The 24,035-nt window shown below is 42.2% G+C and overlaps 1 protein-coding gene across 2 annotated transcripts in view; it reads right to left on the bottom strand.

Annotated features, from left to right (window-relative positions):
* Nucleotides 1-18,987, bottom strand: part of LOC121577011 (F-box only protein 31) — a 33,670-nt gene extending 14,683 nt beyond the window's left edge. Inside the window, exons 1-2 of one of the 2 annotated variants that reach the window (XM_041890690.2) lie at nt 18,426-18,987; nt 2,634-2,705 (exon numbers count right to left, since the gene is read on the bottom strand). In XM_041890690.2, the coding sequence (XP_041746624.1) occupies nt 2,634-2,705; nt 18,426-18,840 (487 nt within the window). In that variant the 5' untranslated portion in view covers nt 18,841-18,987. The remainder of the gene's footprint in view (nt 1-2,633; nt 2,706-18,425) is intronic. The other variant, XM_041890691.2, reaches the window with a different exon arrangement.
* Between the last annotated feature and the right edge of the window lie 5,048 nt (nt 18,988-24,035).

The following is a 24,035-nucleotide window of genomic DNA, read 5'->3' as shown; positions in this document are numbered from 1 at the left end:
AAACTGCACATTTGAGTGTCCTTTTATTGTCCTCAGCACAAGGTGCACCTGTGTAATGATCCTGCTGTTTAATCAGCTTCTTGATATGCTACACCTGTCAGGTGGATGGATTATCTCGGCAAAGGAGAAATGCTCACTAACAGGGATGTAAACAAATTTGTGCACAAAATTTGAGAGAAATAAGCTTTTTATGCGTTTGGAAAATTTCTGTGATCTTTTATTTCATCTCATGAAACCAAAACTTTACATGTTGCGTTTATATTTTTGTTCAGTGTAGCTAGCCTGCCTAAGTATGCTGCAGAGCTGTCTGACGAAATAATTGTACTAGTTCTTCAAAAGTAGAGAAGGTATACAGGTGTTTGCCTTTCCAAATCATGTCCAATCAATTTAATTTACCACAGGTGGACTCCAATCAAGTTGTATAAATATCTCAAAAATGGTAAATGGAAACAGGATGCATCTGAGCTCAATTTCGAGTCTCATAGCAAAGGGTCTGTTTTTTACTTTTTATAAAATGTGCAAATGCTTTGTCATTATGGGGTATTGTGTGTAGATTGCTGAGGAATTTATTTGATTTGAATCATTTTAGAATAAGGCTTTAACGTAACAAAATGTGGAAAAAAATCAAGGGGTCTGAAAACGTTCCGAATGCACTGTATATTTTAGCAGTTACATTTACATTTGATATATTTAAAGCCAAATACTTTTAGACTTTTACTCAAGTAGTATTTTACTGGGTGACTTTTACTTGAGTCATTGTCTATTAAGGTATCTTTATTTGTATGACAATTGGGTACTTTTTCCACCACTGATAAAATACAATGGTCACTCAGATAGTCCATGTAGCCATTTTGTTAGCTATTTGCAGTCTTATTGCTTGGAGATAGAAGCTGTTCAGGAATCTGTTGGTGTCAGACTTGAATCACTGGTACCGCTTGCCATGCGGAAGCAGAGAGAACAGTCTATGGCTAGGGTGGCTGGAGTCTAACGATTTTCCGGGCCTTCCTTTCACACCACTTGATATAGAGGTCCTGGATGGCAGGGAGCTTGACCCCAGCGCCATGAGATCAAGTGCGGTGCTGTTGCCATAGCAAGCAGTGGTGCAGCCAGTCAAGATGCTCTCAATGGTGCAGCTGTATAACTTTTTGAGGATTTGAGGGCCAATGCCAAACCTTTGCAACCTCCTGAGGGGGAAGAGGCTCTGTCGCGCTTTCTTCACGACTGTGCGCGCGTGTGGACCATTTGAAGTCCTTAGTGATTTGGACACAGAGGAACATGAAGCTCTCAACCCTCTCCACTGCAGCCCGGTCGATGTGGATGGGGACGTGCTCAAACCCCCAGTTTCCTGTAGTCCACGATCAGCTCCTGGGTCTAACTGACGTTGAGGGAGAGGTTGTTGTCACGGCGCCACACTGTCAGGTCACTGACTCCTCCCTGTATGCTCTCTCATCGGGAGGTGTTCAGTCCCAGGGTCCTAAGCTTGGTGACGAGCTTGGAGGGGACAAATGGTGTTGAACGCTGAGCTGTAGTCAATGAACAGCATTCTCACATAGGTATTCCTCTTATCTAGGTGGGTAAGGGCAGTATGGAGTACAATTGAGATTGTGTTGTCTATGGATCTGTTGGGGCGGTATGCAAATTGGAGTGGGTCTAGGGTTTCTGGAATGATGGAGTTGATGTGTGCCATAACCAGCCTTTCAAAGCAGCTAGTCATTGTGGCATGAGTCTGTCGAGTGTCATTTCTGTATCTGTCGGTCTGGTGTCTGTCCATATAGTCTGTCCGTCCGTCTAGCGTCTCTGTCCATCTTTCTGTCTAAAGACTGTCTGGTGTCGGTCAGTCCGACTGTCTAGTGTCTGTATGTCCATCCATGTGTGAATGTGTGAGGTGCTTTCTAAATTGGTGGTAAAGGGAGGGAAGGGGAGAGGCAGAGAGCTAGGCCCATAGGGTCACGGAGCACATGCCATGGCTACCTCCACTGAGGGAGGGAGGGGCAGTGGGAGCGCAGGAGAGAGAGGGAGATTACAGAGACAAAAAGAGAGCTTGAAAGGACCTAGAGGTTCCTGAAATACCTAGGCTGGCTGAGTCATAATTCAGGGTTTGTTACTGACCAACCACATGAGACTACAACTCGAAACAACCTACCCTAGAACCAACCTAGCCCCAACCCTGATAGCATCAACTTCATGACATGAAAACAAAGCAAGCACCATCTCTCCACCCCGAAGAGCAATTTCCCACAAGCCATCTTGAGGTGACCCCTACAGTTGCAAACAATTGAGTTAATCCCCAAAGTATCAAACACAAGAAAATCAATCAAAAGGGTGCCACTGCTAACTACTGGAAAGTGTTTAACAGCAGCCCCTGTCCAAATGAGTTCGAAGCTAGTCAAGATGCTGGAATTTAGAGGATGAAACAGAGTCATCGATGGTTTGCAGAAAGTGACAGTATGTGGTATTATTCCTGGACCTCCAATGCACAAGTGATACTAGTGTGACTTGGTTCAATTAGTCAATGTGAAGATGCCCATTGTAGTCTAACTATGCCCCAGAGTTTTTCCTGGTCAGTTCTGATCAGGAAAAACTCTTGGTCCTGATAATAAATGTTTGATGTTTTCAGAAAGAGAGTGACTCACGTTTGGCATAGAGCTCCCGACTGGACACACCCGCCACCTCCATCTTGCGCAAGTCCTCCCTCATTCCAAACTCTTTGGGAGAGAGATACAAACAGACAGACAGACAGGCATGTGACAATGAAGGCCAAGGCAGTTTGTGACAGTAGCCTAGTCATCAAAGCTATTTGTGCTTTAGCCAACTCCATCCATACATGATGGCATGACAATAAAAGCACATTCAGATCTGGACCCCCAAGCTTGTATGATAAATATGCACATCCCAAATTCCAAAGCGATGCTGACCCAATAATGGATTAGATACTATGAATAAAGGAAGAAATCCAAATCCAATACATGGTATACCAGGCCAATTCAAATATGGACCTCTAAGCCAGTTCCACTGCTGATTTTCATTATTCCCCTCTAATCAAGGACTGATTTGGACCTGGGACACCAGGTAGGTGCAAGTAATTATCAGGTAGAACAGAAAACCAGCAGTACTCAAGACCTCAAGGCTCCAACTTGAATTACCCCCCCGGCCTGCGCATCTACAGTGAACATATCATAGCTGCCTTGCGCACCATGTTTACATGATGACTTGGCTACTAGAATGCACATTGCTCTCAAATGAAACATTTCTACTGTGTCCACTACTGCTCTACTTGGCAGATGTCCCAATGGCACAGCCAATATTACACTGCTGCATCTTGGACCAACAAGGCCTATGGCTTTCACTGAGAAACCACTTATGCAAACTTTCTTTTTTTCTTTTAGGGGGTAAATCAGTTTTAATATTTCAGATAGATTGTAACTTCCATCAATGTAATTGTCTGCATCACTTCCAATCCCCCATATGTTTTTTTTCTCATATATATATATATATATTAGGGCTGTCAAATGATTAAAATTTTTAATCAAATTAATCAGAATTTTCAGTGGATTAATCATGATTAATCACTATTTGCAATTACACCTGAATCCTAACCATTTTTTTTCTGAAATGCATACCAAAAGATAAATAACAGGACACAGATACATAATTTTCATATTATGTCTGTTTATTAACACAGCCAAATAATGGTGTTTTAAATCAAGCTGAAACATACTACACACCATAATATTTGTCTTTGTAATGTTCCATCACTTCCTCTTTGGCATTCCTCTTAACCAGGATGTACAATTTACAGTATTCAATTGAACAGAAAGCAATAAATGTAGTCAAATCATAACAGTGACCTACCACATTTTTGCACAATTTGAGTCATCTGTGGAAAAAAACATTTTCAATAAAACTTTTAAATCAAACCAAAGAACAATCTTTTACCTTTTCCTCCATTCTTTAATCCAGTTGCTCAAAAATCCAGTTGCTAACTACTATAACATGTTGCACTGAAACTGGTCTTTTTGTTTGAACATCACCTTTCAAATCTACTGAGCTTCATCATCTTTCAGCCAGTTGCTGAGGCAAACTAACTTGTTCACATTTTCTGAAAGTAAAACTGACCTTTTCTTGTTCACAATGTGACCTGCAACTGAGAAAAGTCGTTCACAGGGAACAGTGGTTGCAGGAGTGGCTAGATATTTGAGAGCTAGTGAGGCCAGCTTCTCATGGGCTCCTGAATGAGATGCCCACCACCTCAAGGGGCAGTCCTCCAATTTAATGGTGGGCTCTGCTCTGTACCTCTGTATGGCAGGTTGGACCTCTTCATCTTCTGATTCTGAATCTGAGCCCATTTGCAGAAGGCTGATTTTCTTCCTGGGTGGCCCATCATCATGTGTCTGTGAAGACCTTCTGGGTGATTCTTGTTGCAGCATCCCTTCAAGTGTGGTCCACACCTCTTCCCTGTCTGTCTTGGGCAGGCATTTCAAGTCTTTGAAACGAGGATCCAAAACTGTAGCAATCTGGAGCCATGCATTGTTGAGCTGTTCTTGACGGGATGCTAGGTCCTCCTTGAACTTGGTCTTGAATCTCACCACATATGCAGGGTCCTCATCACAGGCTTCCATCTTGAGACGCAAGTGGCAGAGAGAAGGTAGTACCACAGAACAGGAGACATAGGCCTCTCCACCCAGGAGCTCAGTTACATACCTACGCACACAAACACACACATGCACACAGAGACAGTGTATTATTAGAACAGTGGTTAACATATTATTATTATTATTATTATTATTTTTTTTCATCATCATCATTATTTTTTACATAGATACATGTTATTGATATTTGACTTGGTTTAATTCATTCCAGAAAATAATCAAAGCGATGTTATTTGATAAGTTACAGACTGATTTACCTGCATGGCTCTAGAAGTGTCTCCAGCCTCTGCAGTTTATCCCACTCTGCTGCGGTCGGCAAAACGAGTTTGTGCTCCTGATTGTCCAGGGCTGCGATGACAGAATCTGACGGCCCAGCAAACGCATGTTTGGCGTTGACATGGTACTTCAAGCTTGAACAGCTCCGGTGAAATTGAAACTCCTTCTTACAAATCTTGCAAATAACCTTGTACTTGTTAACTGTACCATCATCATTCTTTTTATATTTGAATCCGTCAATAGGCCCACTTTGCTCACCTTGCTCCATCTCGCCTCTAGCTCCCAACCACTTTCCTGACCTGAATAATTTGTCACACTGCGCATGCGTGAAATGCGTTAAAAAAATTTACGTAATTAACAGCAAACAACTAATTAACGTCGTTAACGCGCTATTTTTGACAGCCCTAATATATATATATATATATATATATATATATATATATATATATATATATATATATATATACACACACTGCTCAAAAAAATAAAGGGAACACTTAAACAACACAATGTAACTCCAAGTCAATCACACTTCTGTGAAATCAAACTGTCCACTTAGGAAGCAACACTGATTGACAATAAAATTCACATGCTGTTGTGCAAATGGAATAGACAACAGGTGGAAATTATAGGCAATTAGCAAGACACCCCCAATAAAGGACTGGTTTTGCATGTGGTGACCACAGACCACTTCTCAGTTCCTATGCTTCCTGACTGATGTTTTGGTCACTTTTGAATGCTGGCGGTGCTTTCACTCTAGTGGTAGCATGAGATGGAGTCTACAACCCACACAAGTGGCTCAGGTAGTGCAGCTCACCCAGGATGGCACATCAATGCGAGCTGTGGCAAGAAGGTTTGCTGTGTCTGTCAGCGTAGTGTCCAGAGCATGGAGGCGCTACCAGGAGACAGGTCAGTACATCAGGAGACGTGGAGGAGGCCGTAGGAGGGCAACAACCCAGCAGCAGGACTGCTACCTCCGCCTTTGTGCAAGGAGGAGCAGGAGGAGCACTGCCAGAGCCCTGCAAAATGACCTCCAGCAGGCCACAAATGTGCATGTGTCTGCTCAAACGGTCAGAAACAGACTCCATGAGGGTGGTATGAGGGCCCGACGTCCACAGGTGGGGGTTGTGCTTACAGCCCAACACCGTGCAGGACGTTTGGCATTTGCCAGAGAACACCAAGATTGGCAAATTCGCCACTGACGCCCTGTGCTCTTTACAGATGAAAGCAGGTTCACACTGAGCACGTGACAGAAGTGACAGAGTCTGGAGACGCCGTGGAGAACGTTCTGCTGCCTGCAACATCCTCCAGCATGACCGGTTTGGCGGTGGGTCAGTCATGGTGTGGGGTGGCATTTCTTTTGGGGGCCGCACAGCCCTCCATGTGCTCGCCAGAGGTAGCCTGACTGCCATTAGGTACCGAGATGAGATCCTCAGACCCCTTGTGAGACCATATGCTGGTGCGGTTGGCCCTGGGTTCCTCCTAATGCAAGACAATGCTAGACCTCATGTGGCTGGAGTGTGTCAGCAGTTCCTGCAAGAGGAAGGCATTGATGCTATGGACTGGCCCACCCGTTCCCCAGACCTGAATCCAATTGAGCACATCTGGGACATCATGTCTCGCTCCATCCACCAACGCCACGTTGCACCACAGACTGTCCAGGAGTTGGCGGATGCTTTAGTCCAGGTCTGGGAGGAGATCCCTCAGGAGACCATCCGCCACCTCATCAGGAGCATGCCCAGGCGTTGTAGGTAGGTCATACAGGCACGTGGAGGCCACACACACTACTGAGCCTCATTTTGACTTGTTTTAAGGACATTACATCAAAGTTGGATCAGCCTGTAGTGTGGTTTTCCACTTTAATTTTGAGGGGTGACTCCAAATCCAGACCTCCATGGGTTGATACATTTGATTTCCATTGATCGTTTTTGTGTGATTTTGTTGTCAGCACATTCAACTATGTAAAGAAAAAAGTATTTAATACGATTATTTAATTCATTCAGATCTAGGATGTGTTATTTTAGTGTTCCCTTTCTTTTTTTGAGCAGTGTATATACACACACACATATACATACATCCATACACACACACACACACAAACAAATTTCCCTTCATTACTTTCCAACCCCACCACCCCTTCCCCAATTGGAGTAAACTAGTGAACAACAACGCTTAGGCCTCTACTTCCAGCCCATACATACTATATACATTTTATGGACACAGTCAAATTCTACAATAATTATATTTAGTTTGTTTTTACTCCTGAACTTCCTCAGTTCATCTTCATGATGTCCATCTGGTTTGCTTCTATATGCCATATTTTTCTAACTGTGCTCTTTCACAAAAGCGCTCAACCTATAACCTATATACAGGGGAAAAAGTATTTGATCCCCTGCTGATTTTGTACGTTTGCCCACTGACAAAGACATGATCAGTCTATAATTTTAATGGTAGGTTTATTTGAACAGTGAGAGAGAATAACAACAACAAAATCCATAAAAACGCATGTCAAAAATTTTATGAATTGATTTGCATTTTAATGATGGAAATAAGTATTTGACCCCTCTGCAAAACGTGACTTAGTACAACCCTTGTTGGCAATCAGAGGTCAGACATTTCTTGTAGTTGGCCACCAGGTTTGCACACATCTCAGGAGGGATTTTGTCCCACTCCTCTTGGCAGATCTTCTCCAAGTCATTAAGGTTTCGAGGCTGACGTTTGGCAACTCCAACCTTCAGGTCCCTCCACAGATTTTCTATGGGATTAAGGTCTGGAGACTGGCTAGGCCACTCCAGGACCTTAATGTGCTTCTTCTTGAGCCACTCCTTTGTTGCCTTGGCCGTGTGTTTTGGGTCATTGTCATGCTGGAATATCCATCCACGACCTATTTTCAATGCCCTGGCTGAGGGAAGGAGGTTCTCACCCAAGATTTGACGGTACGTGGTCCCGTCCATCGTCCCTTTGATGCGGTGAAGTTGTCCTGTCCCCTAACAATTATTTGGTTGTAATTTTGGGTAGAGCAGACATTTCCATATGTTCTTGTTAGCTGCATGTGCGACAACTCCACCAATCCTACCGATAATATTATTTACGAAGATTATACCTTTTTTAAACATTTTGTCAAAAAAAATGGTTTTTTATCAATTAGTATATTTGAGTTTAACCACAATATTTGTTGCATTATTTGTTCTGTCGTTTCTGGAGGATTACATTGAAATTGCAACCAACTTTCTATGGCTTGTTTTAGAGAGTGATATTTGGGAGATTATTTCCTTTTCAAATAACTTAAAGTGAGAGCTTGTAATCTGAATAAAGGGAAAAAGTCCATTCTTGAACATTGGGTGAGACAATCTTACTAATTTGCTAGAGAACCAGTTCGGATTTATGTATAACTTTTGTATGACTGAAGCTTTTAGTGATAGGTCTAATGCTTTAATATTTAATAATTTCTGTCCTCCGAATTCATATTCATTATATAAATAGGCCCGTTTAATTTTGTCTGGCTTGCCGTTCCAAATAAAATGGAATATTTTTTTCTCATATAATTAAAAAAACTGTTTGCTAGGCATAGGCAAGAATATAAGAACATAGGTCAACTGGGATAATACTAAAGAGTTAAATCAGGGTGATTTTTCCACAAATTGACAGGTATTTACCTTTCCATGGTAGCAAGATCTTATCTATTTTTGCTAACTTTCTATTAAAATGTATTGGAGTGAGATCATTTATTTCATTTGGGATATGTATTCCGAGTATATCCACATCACCATCAGACCATTTTATTGGTAAACTACATGCATGAGAGCACCAGCTGTTCCGGATGACTATGTGATCACGCTCTCCGTAGCCAATGTGAGTAAGACTTTTAAGCAGGTCAACATTCACAAGGCCGCAGGGCCAGACGGATTACTAGGATGTGTACTCCGAGCATGTGCTGACCAATTGGCAAGTGTCTTCACTGACATTTTCAACCTGTCCCTGACTGAGTCTGTAATACCAACATGTTTCAAGCAGACCACCATAGTCCCCGTGCCCAAGGACACTAAGATAACCTGCCTAAATGACTACCGACCCGTAGCACTGACGTCTGTAGCCATGAAGTGCTTTGAAAGGCTGGTCATGGCTCACAACACCATTATCCCAGAAACCCTAGACCCACTCCAATTTGCATACCGCCCCAACAGATCCACAGATGACGCAATCTCTATTGCACTCCACACTGCCCTTTCCCACCTGGACAAGAGGAACACCTACGTGAGAATGCTATTCATTGACTACAGCTCAGCATTCAACACCATAGTGCCCTCGAAGCTCATCACTAAGCTAAGGATCCTGGGACTAATCACCTCCCTCTGCAACTGGATCCTGGACTTCCTGACGGGCCGTCCCCAGGTGGTAAGGGTAGGTAACAACACATCTGCCACACTGATCCTCAACACGGGGGCCCCTCAGGGGTGCGTGCTCAGTCCCCTCCTGTACTCCCTGTTCACCCATGACTGCATGGCCAGGCACGACTCCAACACCATCATTACGTTTGCCAACGACACAACAGTGGTAGGCCTGATAACCGACAATGATGAGACCGCCTATAGGGAGGAGGTCAGAGACCTGGCCGTGTGGTGCCAGGATAACAACCTCTTCCCTCAACGTGATCAAGACAAAGGAGATGATTGTGGACTACAGGAAAAAAAAGAGGACTGAGCACGCCCCCATTCTCATCGACGGGGCTGTAGTGGAACAGGTTGAGAGCTTCAAGTTCCTTGGTGTCCACATCACCAACAAACTATCATGGTCCAAACACACCAAGACAGTCGTGAAGAGGGCACGACAAAGCCTATTCCCCCTCAGGAGACTGAAAAGATTTGGTATGGGTCCTCAGATCCTCAATTCTACAGCTGCACCATCGAGAGCATCCTGACTGGTTGCATCACCGCCTGGTATGGCAACTGCTTGGCCTCCGACCGCAAGGCACTACAGAGGGTAGTGTGTACAGCCCAGTACATCACTGGGGCCAAGCTTCCTGCCATCCAGGACCTCTATACCAGGTGGTGTCAGAGGAAGGCCCTCAAAATTGTAAAAGACACCAGCCACCCTAGTCATAGACTGTTCTCTCTGCTACCGCACGGCAAGCGGTACCGGAGTGCCAAGTCTAGGTCCAAAAGACTTCTCAACAGCTTCTACCCCCAAGCCATAAGACTCCTGAACAGCTAATCATGGCTACCCAGACTATTTGCACTCCCCCCCCCCCCCACCCACCCCATCTTTTTACGCTGCTGCTACTCTGTTAATTATTTATGCATAGTCACTTTAACTCTACCCACATGTACATATTACTTCAACTACCTCAACTAGCCGGTGCCCCCGCACATTGACTCTGCACCGGTACCCCCCTGTATATAGCCTCCCTACTGTTATTTTATTTTACTTCTGCTCTTTTTTTCTCAACACTTTGTTGTTTTATTTTACATTTTTTATTAAAAATAAATGCACTGTTGGTTAAGGGCTGTAAGTAAGCATTTCACTGTAATGTCTGCACCTGTTGTATTCGGCGCATGTTGCCAATAAAATTTGATTATGTAAAAATTTTATTTTTTAGTGACCAAAACGTAATATAGTCCATTTATCATAATTTGGTTGTAATCCAGCGAGGTTAGAAAATGTATCTAGATCCTCTGAGGCTGTGGAGGGATTCAAGTTGTGGATTTCAAAGAAAACATGAATCATCAGCGTACAATGACACCTTTTGTTTTTAAGCCCTGGATTTCTAATCCCTTGATATTATTGTTGGATCTGATTTTAATAGCTAACATCTCGATGGCAATAATAAATAGATATGCCGATAGTGGACAACCTTGTTTCACTCCTCTTGACAGTTTAAAACTTTCTGAAAAATAGCCATTATTTACTATTTTACACCTAGGGTTACTATACATGATTTTAACCCAATTTATAAGAGATTGTCCAAAATTGAAATGCTCCAGGCATTTATATATAAACCCCAGTACTACTTTATCCAATGCCTTTTCGAAGTCTGCTATGAATAGAAGGCCTGGTTTCCCAGATTTTTCATAGTGTTCTATTGTTTCCAGTACTTGCCTTATATTATCTCCAATGTATCACCCATGTAAAAAACCTTAGAATGAATAATGTCCAACAATACCTTTTTAATTCTATGCGCTATACATTTTGCAATAATTTTTGCATCACAACACTGAAGTGTAAGGGGCCTCCATTTTTTTTAATGGACTGGATCTTTATATTTTCCACTTGTATCCTGTTTCAGTAATAATGAAATCAGACCTTCTTCTTGAGTGTCTGATAATCTACCATTTACATAGGAGTGGTTAAAACATGCTAATAACGGTCCTCTGAGTATATCAAAAAAGGTTTGGTATACCTCGACTGGTATGCCATCCAACCCTGGAGTTTTCCCGGACTTAAAGTCTTTAATTGCATCCAGAAGTTCCTCCTCTGTAATTTCACCTTCACATGAGTCTTTCTGTATGGCTGTTAATTTTACATTATCAATATAAAAAAAATCTCTACAATTTGCTTCAGTTAGAGGAGATGGAGGCGACTGAAACAAAAACATATGCTTAAAGTACTTTGTTTCCTCCTTCATAATATAACTTGGTGAATCATGGGTGACTCCGTCATTTGTAACCATTTTCAATAAATTATTTTTGGTAGCATTTCTATGTTGAAGATTTAAAAAGAATTTGGTGCATTTTTCCCCATATTCATCCAGTTTGCTTTATTTTTATAATATATTACATATGATCTTTCTTGAATAAGTTTCTCCATTTCTTTTTGTTTTTCCTCTAATTTATTCTGAGCCTCTATGTTACAGTTTTTATTGCTATCTGTTCTGTTAGACCTTCTATTTCCTTTGTTAGTGTGGACTCTTTTGACCTAAATTGCTTGAGTACTGAATTGCATGGCTTCTAAAGGCACATTTGAAAAAGGTGTCCCATACAATAAAGGGATTTGCTGTACCTATGTTATGTCGGAAAAAATTCCTCTGTCCTAGTTAAAAACAAGTTATCATCCAATAGGCTTTGATTACATTTCCAATATCCTCGCCCACGTGGAAATTCAGTAAGAGTAATGTATATGCCAATTATATGATGGTCCGACCGCATTCTGTCCCCTATCAACACTTTTTAAACTTTTGGTGCCAACGAGAATTACATAAGAAAGAAGTCAAGACGACTAGCTTGATTGAGTCTCCACCATGTATATTTTTTACATTTTAGTCATTTAGCAGACGCTCTTATCCAGAGCGACTTACAGTTAGTGAGTGCATACATTTTTCATACTGGCCCCCCGTGGAATATCTCACTAGATCAGGATATTTAAGCCTCCATATATCTACTAGTTCTAATGTAGCCATGACATTCACGATTTCCTTAAGAGCATGAGGGTGATTGTTTGTAGTGTGATTTCCTTTACGGTCCATTGAGCTATTTAAAACTGTATTATAATCTCCCACCATAATAACAGAGTCTTGAATTGCTTTCAGAGTTGATAATTTATTATATATATTGTCAAAGAAGTGTGGATCATCATTATTTGGTCCGTAAAGGCTAATGAGCCATATCTGTTTATGGTCCAATAACATATTTAAAATAATCCATCTACCTTGCGTATCTGTTTGGACAATTTGCACATTCAGATCGAAATTACTGTTAATTAATATCATCACCCCTTTTGAGTTTCTTTGCCCATGGGAGAAGAATATTCAACCGCCAAAAGCATTTCCAATGCTCTCACCTCAATATATATCTATTTAAAAATATATATCCATTCAAATATCTTGCATATCTTATTTTCCATCATTATCGATTAATATGTGTAATAATGTCGGCAGTTCACGTGTAGGATTTTAACCTATAACCCGGATTGCCATTGTATCATCAATGCAAACTTGCATTGGTGCACTACAAGGTTATTATAGTTGTAATTTAATATTTGTTTTTACATTATTATAATTTTTTTCAGTTTGTTAGTTTTCAGATTTACTATTTTTTTCAGTTTGATAAAACTTTTATATTTCATATTTATATTATTTAGTTTCAGGGTTATGGACAGAAAGTAGCCTATGCAGCCTTATTCTCAAATTGAATACATTCATTTTTTCCCTTATCAATCTACATACAATACCCCATAATGACAGTGAAAAAAGGTTTTTAGAAATCTTTGCAAATTTCTTAAAAATAAACAACAGAAATACGTTATTTACATTATTATTCAGACCCTTTGCTATGACACTCGAAATTGAGCTCAGGTGCATCCTGTTTCCATTGATCATCCTTGATGTTTCTACTGTTGTCCACCTGTTGTAAATTCAATTGATTGGACATTATTTAAAAAAGGCACACACCCGTCTATATAAAAAGGTCCCACAGTTGACAGTAAATGTCAAAGCAAAAACCAAGTCATGACGTCGAAGGAATTGTCCATTGAGCTCCGAGACAGGATTGTGTTGAGGCACAGATCTGAGGAAGGGTACCAAAACATTTCTGCAACATTGAAGGTCCCGAAGAACACAGTGGCCTCCGTCATTCTTAAATGGAAGAAGTTTGGAACCACCAAGACTCTTCCTAGAGCTCCTCTGTGGAGATAGGAGAACCTTCCAGAAGGACAACCGTCTCTGCAGCACTCACCAATCAGGCCTTTATGGTAGAGTAGCCAGACGAAGCCACTACTCAGTAAAAGGCACATGACAGTCCACTTGGAGTTTGCCAAAATACACCTAAAGGACTCTGACCAAGAGAAACAAGATTCTCTGGTCTGATGAAACCAAGATTGAACTCTTTGGCCTGAATTCCAAGCGTCACGTCTGGAGGAAACCTTACAGCATCCCTACAATGAAGCATGGTGGTGGCAGCATCATGCTGTGGGGATCTTTTTCAGCGGCAGGGACTGGGAGACTAGTCAGACTAGGGGACTACTTAATCCATTTTATAATAAGGCTGTAACGTAACAATGTGGAAGAAGTCAAGGGGTCTGAATACTTTCTGAATGCACGGTATGTCATTTTAATTCCATCTTCCATTGATTTAGATCTACCCTAACTTGTTTGCCACACAAGCAGAGCAACAAAGCAATTATCTCTCTCTCAGCTGGAAGCACAAGGATCAGAGTGCATGCCTTTTTTTGCTACTTTTTCTAAATCATCATTATAGTCACATCATGCCATATGTTTGGATTTCTAAGACATTCCCAGGTTTATAGGCCCATCACAACTAAATAAATAGACTTTATTGTGATGGTGTAGGATATTTATTCGACATTTATTCATCATCATCAGCTTGTATTCGTGGAAGACTTTAGATGCTTTGAGATGCTAAACATGTTTATGTTAATTCTCAAGTTTGAGAATGAACAGCACCACATCAGACAGTAACTGGCTGTCAGTTTGAAGTTGGTCGGTGTGGATTGCGAACGGCTACAGCAACTTCACAAGTTGTTCTAGCTTGGTCCAGTCACGCTCTGTGCTCGCCATCAGATTTCTTCCCTGTTAACTAGTGATAGTTATGTACAAACCTATTTGAAAACGTTGGCATCTACTGGCAGCATTTAACCGCCAGATTCAGAAGCTCGAAAACCCCATTAGAAAAAGAAGCTTAAACCATTTGATTTTTGCAGAACGTTTTTTGTATAATCTTTTATTTTTTACACATTTGATGGTTTTTATTTCAGTTAGTTTTGCAGCCAAAGACAGTTTCAGTATAGTTTTAGAAATGTTTTTAGTTTTTATTTCGGTTTACTAAATTGTTTTGCCAATTTTAGATTGCATTTTATTTTACATTTACATTTACAATAATAATAATAATAATAATAATAATATGCCATTTAGCAGACGCTTTTATCCAAAGTGACTTACAGTCATGCGTGCATACATTTTTGTGTATGGGTGGTCCCGGGGATCGAACCCACTACCTTGGCGTTACAAGCGCCGTGCTCTACCAGCTGAGCTACAGAGGACCACATTTTAGTCATTTAGCAGACGCTCTTATCCAGAGCGACTTACAGGAGCAATTAGGGTTAAGTGCCTTGCTCAAGGGCACATCGACAGATTTTTCACCTAGTCGGCTCGGGGATTAGAACCAGCGACCTTTCGGTTACTGGCACAACGCTCTTAACAACTAAGCTACCTGCCACCCCCATTTTACTATAATAACCTTAGTGCACTATACCTATGAGCAAAATGCAGAATAGCCCTAAAAAGGTCTGGTCGTTACAGTAACCACATGTAATCAGAGAGCACACTGGACCATGTATAGCAAACGATTGACAGTTCAAACATTATTCAGGTTTGCATTTTGGCAAGTTATGTCTTCTTTAACCAATTAGGCCCAATCACAGCCATAGTTGACAGAAGGTAGAGCTGCATGAACCCATTTACAGTCATTTATGTCTAGGAGTTATTGCCTGCGGTTGTGGGCAGTATGCACAATTGAGAGCATCCTGTCAGGCTGTATCACCGCCTGTTACGGCAACTGCACCGCCCACAACCGCAGGGCTCTCCAGAGGGAGGTGCGGTCTGCCGAACGCATTACCGGAGGCAAACTACCCGCCCTCCAAGACACATACAGCACCCGATGTCACAGGAAGGCCAAAAAGATAATCAAGAACATCAACCACCCGAGTCAAAGGTCAGTACAGGTGCATCTAAGCTGGGACCGAGAGAATGAAAAACAGCTTCTATCTCAAGGCCATCAGACTGTTAAATAGCCATTACTAGCACATTAGAGGCTGCTGCTGCCTATTGAAATCACTGGCCACTTTAATAAATGGAATACTAGTCACTTTAATAATGTTTACATATCTTGCACTGCTCATCTCATATGTATATACTGCATTCTATTCTATAATATTCTACTGTATCTTAGTCCATGCCGCTCTGTCATTGCTTGTCCATATATGTATATATATTAAATCCCATTCCTTACTAGTTTTGTGTGTATATGTTGTGAAATTGTTATATATTACTGCACTGTCACCGCTATAACATCTGCTAAACACGTGTATGTGACAAATACAATTTGATTTGATTTATGATAGGGTGGCAGTAGACATGGTTGAGGCCTGTCTTCTTTCATAATGGTGTGCTCAAAACAAAGGATAAAACAGTGTGTTGCATAATGCCAAAGTTCCTTCGCGGTGCCTGTAGTCTTATGTTAACGATGCAGTATCGCAGATAGTGATGGGGGGGGAAAATATAAATGTACATATCGCAGTATTATTTTTGGACGATATTCTATCGATATTTGACTCAAAGTATCGATTTGGTAGCCTTAGCTATTGCTAGTCGGCTGTACCTGCGCCAAAACTCAGGTATTTTTCATCCTATAGCTTGTTCTCATCTTATTTTTAAATAGTGAGCCAACATGTTTTCAGCACTTTTATTTCCCTGACTGATCAAAACTCGTTCTCATGCGCTCTCGTCTATCTGCAGCAGTCATATAGTAAGCAATATGTTTGTAACGTCAAACCGTAATAAAATCGCAGTATCGAATCGCAATACATATAGAATCGTGAGAATCGCAATACGTCGTTTGACAGCTAAGTATTGTGATAATATCGTGAGGTCCCTGGCAATTCCCAGCCCTAATCGCAGTGACATTGTAGCGCGAACCCTGCAGCCGAAGTGAAGTCCTCTGCAGCGCATTCTTACATCCCATTTATACTAGGAAGCAGCATCCCGTGGTGACACATTAGAAGCCATTCACTTACAATGAAAGGAAAGCGAAAGATGTTGAGTGGGCGGGGGGACCGGTGAGAGATGCAAGCATGGGCGAGTTAGGGAAAGCTGAACTTCATTCAAATCCTCATAGCTTCAAAACCCTACTGGATTGGCTGACAATGGCTGTTGATACCATAAAGATAGATGGAGAACACTATTGCCCAAAAGCATGTTTTAGCATGGGCAGTGCCATTGAGGACTTTCACCATTTTGAAGTAGTCAGCTGGGTGGGACTTCCTATGGGTTAAGGAAGGATCACATAATTCCATCCAGGTCATCAGGAGGGATCAGCCATTAATTATACTCATGACCAAACGTTCCATAACTGCAGGTGGCAGTAAATCGCCAACCTTGGCTTTATAACTGTTCAAACGATACACTCTAGCTGGCAGTATGCAACCTTTCAGTTTGTTTACCAACTCATAGAAGTAGTAGAAGAAAATTGACTACTTCAAAATGGAGATGGCCTTAATGGCTCTGCCCGTGCGCTCAGACGCAATAATGGGACAGATACAAAGAACAGTCCTCTATCATTCTCTATGGTTGATACGTAGCACTACCCATCTTGCTTGCCTGCTTGTTAGCACCCACATGACGCTAGGCGAGTGCCGCTTGTATAATGTAACAGTGAGTTTAAACTAGGAAGCGGTATCGCGTGGTGAAACATCGGAAGCCACTTTCAATGAAAGGAAAGCTAGAGAAGCAGAGTGGATGGGGACAAACATAGGTACAAGGTACACATTTAAAGAATGGACATTTTTACAAGTATCAACCTATAGACCAGGGGTTCCCACTTCCCAACCTAGGGGCATATAAACTGAACTAAAACGATACATACAACAGCGATGCTTTAGGCTAGAAACAAGCGGTAAAATGCCAGAGGAAGAAGTGCCTCTGATGCACATGGAAATATCAAACTAATGTGACCCCACTGTGGAAAGGGGAGATTCTCATGAACAGGATGGTGTTCTTCGTTTTGCTCTACGACCCCCACAAGTGTCACAGGACTCTTCTGGTAACCAGTACCAGTTGTTAAAAAAAATGAATGAAAGTATGAAGGTAGTTTTGTGCCCACCCCAAAAAGGGGGTTAAATATGTGTGTAAAAAAATAAAAATAAAAAAAATATATATATATATATATATATATATATTTCAAGAGCTTTCTTATATCTCCTAGATATAGGACAGACACTTCAAAACCTTGTTTATGATTTTTATTACTGTCTTCTTTGCCATTTATGAATGTGTTATTCAGTGCGTTTCTCTGGGCTATAATAGTAGCAGTAGGCCAAATTTAAATATTGTATAAAAAAGAAAAATATGTTTTAGATATATATGCACGTTTTTTTTATACCTAAAAGGGGTCCTCAAATTCAAAACCAAATAGCTAAATCATCCATAGTATGACCATCTTAAAACAATTCCATGTCAGATTTGTCAGAATTACAGAAAATGAGCTTCAAAACCAAAAAATGTTTGGTCCTTCAAATTAAACAAAATCAAGTTGGTGGTGTATTTAATATAGGCCATCTCAATAAATAACAATAACAAATAACAAATGTGAAAAGGGGGGCCATGGGGGGAAAAAGGGATAGGAACCCATGCTATAGACTAATTTATGGCCCAAATTATATAAATTACTGTCAATTATTCCCGTTTGATAAAACGTCACGTTTCGCATAGGACTATATAGCGAATGAATGATTCTTCTATCTGCAATTACAATGAGCGATCACTCTATTATTTACCCTCCGTGCAGCGCCTTCTCCAGATGGTTTCCGTGTTCAGAATTTGCATGAATTTCTTGCAGACGAGGGCAAGGTTTGGTAGCTCCGTGCCCGGGAGCGATGAGAATATTTCCACCAAAAGCTCTGGGGGCAGATCCAACAGGGACTGCGGCTTCGGTGGTCCGGTGCTTTCACTGTCCCCATACGAATTTGCACGGCCACATTCAGCAGTTGCTTTATGGGCCACACTCGGCCCTGCCGCGGCGGAGTTTTCCGGGCCGCCACCACCGGTGACGGCTTGTGTCTCACCCACAATCCGCTCGCCTTCCTCCACGTCCATTTCGGAGTCGCTTCCCTGGTCCTGTTGATTATGCCGCTGTCGCCGCCTGCACCTCCGCGACTGACCCACTCCGCAGAGCCTGGCACACACAGCCATCCGTAGTAGTCACCAAAACATTACCACAGAATGTTTAGTTATAAAAAATATTTGACATTACTGCACCACAACAGCTGCAGTCTCGATTATCTCCCTGTCCTAGCGTGCATGGGCGGAAACCTGTGACGCAGAGCCAAGGTAGTTGTAGTTATTTTCGTCTGCTTCTTCTTCTTCTTCTTTGGTATAATGGCGTTCGCAACAATTATAGGTGCATTCTGCCACCTACTGTACAGGTGGTTAACAAACATCCCAAAAGGAAAAAAATGCGTGGTAAAAAATAAGAAAATAATAATACATACAGTACCAGTCAAAAGTTTGGACACACCTACTCATTCTTAGGCCGATTGTGGCTACTCTCTGGCAGATGATTACACAGGCTGCTTTATATAATTAACTTGTAATTATTTATTAATTTTTCCATAAAAAAAGACAAACTAAATTCCTGTCTACCAGCGCACAAGTTAATAAGTCGCTTGCTATTCCAACTGTTATAAACTGTCACTAGAGCTCGACCATCAAGACGGTAGGTAGACCCCTTTTAAGATGGAAACAAAATAGCTAGCCAGCTAATTATTGTTATTTTGTGACAGTTCTAGCTAATTTTCCCCAAACATCGGAGACCCCCTAACCTCGGACACTCTCTAGCGGTTGGAGGACTGAATCACCTCGAGCTCAACATTTAAATGGACTGAAAAATAACGGTACGTTTTGTGACTAACCACACCCTTTTAGCTAGCTGACCACCGATTTTCAGTGCAATTTATGTAAGTTAAGTTAGGTTGAGAGTTTTCAAAAAAGTTATATGTACACATTTTGTGGAACACGCTGCATATTGTAAAATTCGACTGCGCGACAGACCACACCTAATTTAATATCCAACTTTTTACCTCTAAAATATAGCTAACGGATTATCTAATATTGCTATCTTAGTTGCTAAATGGTGATAGAACTGCTAAGTAAGCAAAAAGGAAAGAAATTGTAAGTGTTAGATAATACATATCACGAAATCAGCTGCATGTTGTCAAGCTTTACCGTATCAAAATTGGAGTCCTCTGACGGAGGCGTTTTGCACAATCTGCAAAAATGTATTTGGAACTTTGAACCATGAACCTTTTGACACCTATCACTGTTGGCTATGTTTCATCTTACAACAGCTACATAGAGGCAGTATTTAGTCAAATGGTACAATGTATGCATCAATATTACACTAATTGGGACACTAATTTTCATTACAGATAACATCAAACAAAAAACGTGGGTACACTTTCAGTTATTGTGAAAACTTTCATCACCTTTCAATGCCTTAGCTTTGAAATGTAAATGTTTATACATATTCAGATATCTTTCTAAAGTGTGTATAGTATGCCAAGTTATTTAGCTACATGTATTTACCACTGCAGCATGGAGAAAGTCAAGAGGAAGCAATGGAGTGAGGTGGACATGTTCCATGCCATGGAGGACTGCGGGGCAGGGATGGCTATCTGCCAGGCTGCCAAGGTTAGGCATCTTTTGTTTTTAGGATATTACCATGTGTATGTGAATTTTATCTGCTAGTAACAGTTTTCTTTTCTTATCTACCAAGGTGCATGGTGTACCTCGGCAGACCCTGGCGGGCAGGCTGAGCGGCCGGGTGACCCATGGTTGTCGCAGTGGACCACCCACATTGCTTGCACCAGAGGATGAAAAGTCTCTGGTGCAGTACTGTATCTACTGCGCCAGCCATGGGTTCCCCTTCACCAGACAGAGGCTGATGAAATACGCCGAAAAAATACGCAGGTATTTGGTGTTCTATGTGTTTATGTATGTAGATTGGTGGACTGACTGTTCTCAATGTGTGTGATGTAAATGTGGATGTGTATGGTGATGCCAAAACAAACATTTTCATCCTGGATGGACAATTATATATTCTATTCTATTCTATTGTAGGTTTCGGCACCCAGGGGAAACAATCCCACCACTGGGGAAGAGGTGGTGGGAAATGTTCAGGAGGAGGCACAAGAACCTAAGCATGAGGAGGCCGGACACCCTGGATAGGGGGAGAGCTGAGTGTGCCACACGTCCGACGATGGACACCTTCTTCACTTCTTATGAGAAGCACTTGGAGGAGAGTGGGTTGAGGGAGAAACCCAGACAAATCTATAACTGCGATGAGTCTGGGTTTCGTAGCGACCAGAGCAGGCACAAAGTACTGGCTCCCCGGGGTGCAAAACACGTGTACCAGCAGGCTCCGGGGACCAAGGAGCACATCACAGTGCTGGCCTGCTTCAACGCAACTGGGGAGGACGTCCCCCCGTTTATCATCTACCCCAAGTGTTTCCCCGGTGACCTGTTCAGGAAGTGGTTTCAGCACTTCATTAAGCATGCAAAGAGCGCCCTCTCCTTCTCCTCTTCGATGGGCACAAGAGCCACATGGACCCGGAAGTGCTTGCGGCAGCACTAAGGGAAGGGGTTATACTTCTTTGTCTTCCACCACACTGCACCCATGTCCTGCAGCCGCTGGACGTGGCATACTTTGGCCCTTTAAAGGCTGAGTTCTCCAAGGTAGCTGGAGACCTTAGCCATTTTGACCACTCCTACATGGTAAACATATCAGAATTTGCCAGAGTATTCCGCTACCCGTACCAGCGATGCAAGGACATGCGCTATGTGGTGGAAGGGTTTAAGAAGTGTGGCCTCTTCCCTTTTGACCCTTCAGCCATTGAAGGGTCCCGTTTAATCGCCGTCTCGGACCCTACCGGGTCCCAACACCGCCTCTACTGGAACCAGCAGCACTGTGCCATCCATCAGCACCTCCTCCCCAGCGACCACAGGAGGACCCTCAGCCCCTGCTCCAGTCCCAGCCGCTGCTCCAGTCCCATCCCTAGCTCTAGAAGAGCACCCCTAATAGAGGGGGGCTGATAGCGAAGGACCTGGGGCACAACCTTACTGTCCTGAAGTATCGGCTGGACCGATACAGAAGACTCCCTGTGGTCGCCACATGCCTCACCGGGGAGGAATACACGCGCCAGTGGCAGGAGAGGGGTGAGAAGGAGAGGGCCGAGGCAGAGGAGAAAGAGCGTCGGGCAGCCCTCAGAACACAGAGGGCACAGGAGAGGGCTGCCATGGATGAGACCATTGACGCCATCGCCTCTGCTGGACCCCCTGCTGGAACCACTCCTGACAGCTGCATCACCACTGCCAGTGCCTCCCAGTGTGCAACACCTGTAGGAGCCGCCGGAGTCCCCAGCTGCAGAAGGCGGCCACATGCCTACTCTCCCGGCCACACCATCGTCGGCCCCTCAACCCCACCATTACAAACACCAGCTCCTCCAAGCCATCGTCGGCGGTTTTGTCCACCACCACCCCAATGCACACCACCCCCCATGTCTGTCACTACCAACACGGCCTCCTCTGGACCAACTGCCTCCTCCATCTCCCCTGGTCACACCACCATAGCAGCCTCGTCTGGTGTCCCTGCCCCCTGCAATTTGAATACCACCACCTCCACAGGTAAACACATGTTAAATTACGAAAAAATGACTGTTTGTTATCTGTTTTATAAAACAGCAATGTAAAAGATATATATATATATATATATATATATCTTCACATATCTACAGTACATAGCACCAGCCCTCAAGTCATCTCCACCTCCTCCAAAACCTCTGCAGCTTCCTCCAGAGGTATTGATGTAAAAAAGTTGAAAAGGGTTTTCATGCAACATGCTCTGTCTAACAATACTTTTTCTCAAACTGCAGCACAGACAAGGAAGAGAAAAGCTACAACGGTCACATCTCACACCACCCTCAGGTACTTCATAATCTGTTTTTCTCGCTCTCTCAGTTGTATCAATTACTATTGTTGTTGAAGAACTTCTACATTTTGCAAAACCATATTAATCAATTTGTATTATTTTTTTTATATTTTTATAAAAGAAGACACCACCTGCTGTGCTCGCTGCGGGGAGCGTGATCCGCCTGCAAGCTCCTCTCAGGAGTGTAGATCCGAGGTGCCATGGGTGTGCTGTGACTTCTGCCAGCACTGGTTCCACTGCAGGTGTGTGCAGTGGGATCAAGAGGTAGCGGTGGAGCTGGATTTTTATTGTGATTTTTGTGACAATATAGGGATGGAGGTCGAGATTGAATTGTTTGTTTTGTTTGTGTTCATATTAAATTATTTATTTGTTCAAAAAAATAAATGTCTAAAATATAATATATATATTTATTGAACCCATCTTGTGTATTTCTTCCTTTACTTTCCAAGTGCACCTCTGCAACACAAACTCCAACAGTGTTTTCATTGTTTATGTTAATGCACATAACTGAAATTAAAGTGTATTTGATGTAAATTATTAATACTCATTTTATTTGGTTACAACACTGAATATGTTGGTGAAGAACCATTTTTTAAGAGTCCACAGGAGGGCGCACCGGGCTACGCAATGAAAAGTTGACAGGCAAATCATTATTTTTTACCGGAAGTCTAGCCAACTAGTCAACTATCTAGTAAACACTTCGGGTACGTGGTTGGTGTCTCTTTTTTCAACAAAATTAAATGGATATATCTTGTAATTGAACAAAATAGTAAGGTGGCCAATAACTGGGGGCCGTATGCCGATAATACGTGACGTATTTTTTTGCTAAACCGCTTATCAAAAGCTGATAACAGTAGTATTTCCAATGAAATGTCAAACTTGCTAATTGCAAACCCGTTAGCTAACATTTTTACGACACCAATAATCACAAAACATTGAAGGCTTGATCACAAGATAACACTTTTGAAGGTAATATATTTCTTAAACGCTGTCGAATATGCCGATAATACGGGATTCTATTCTGCAGGTGTAGGAGAAGGTGGAGGTCAGGGTGAAGTTGATGATGCTGAGGAGAACATTGATGATGAGGGTGATGAGGAGACGGTAGACGATGAGGTTGAAAGTCCAATGGACCGTTTCAAAGGCTACTTGGTGAATTGGGCTAACAAGAAGAAGGAGCCGAAATTGTGCCTTCATCATGGGTCCAGGATGGCATGAGCTACTGGCCCCCTTATATATCCACAGAACGCTGCACAAGGGCAGTGAAACGTCAAGAAGCACCTGATGAAACATGGGGTTTGTTTGATGTGAACATCAGGTACACTAGAGGTGAGTTAATGTTATATTTGCAGTCAACTATTTATAACTGACATCAACCTCATGAGACAACAATATGTATCTG

The sequence above is a fragment of the Coregonus clupeaformis genome, chromosome 11 (genome assembly GCF_020615455.1).
Source record: "Coregonus clupeaformis isolate EN_2021a chromosome 11, ASM2061545v1, whole genome shotgun sequence".
Taxonomy (NCBI): Eukaryota; Metazoa; Chordata; class Actinopteri; order Salmoniformes; family Salmonidae; genus Coregonus; species Coregonus clupeaformis.
The sequence above is the reverse complement of the archived record's forward strand: the minus strand, read 5'-3'. Positions and strand labels throughout refer to the sequence as shown.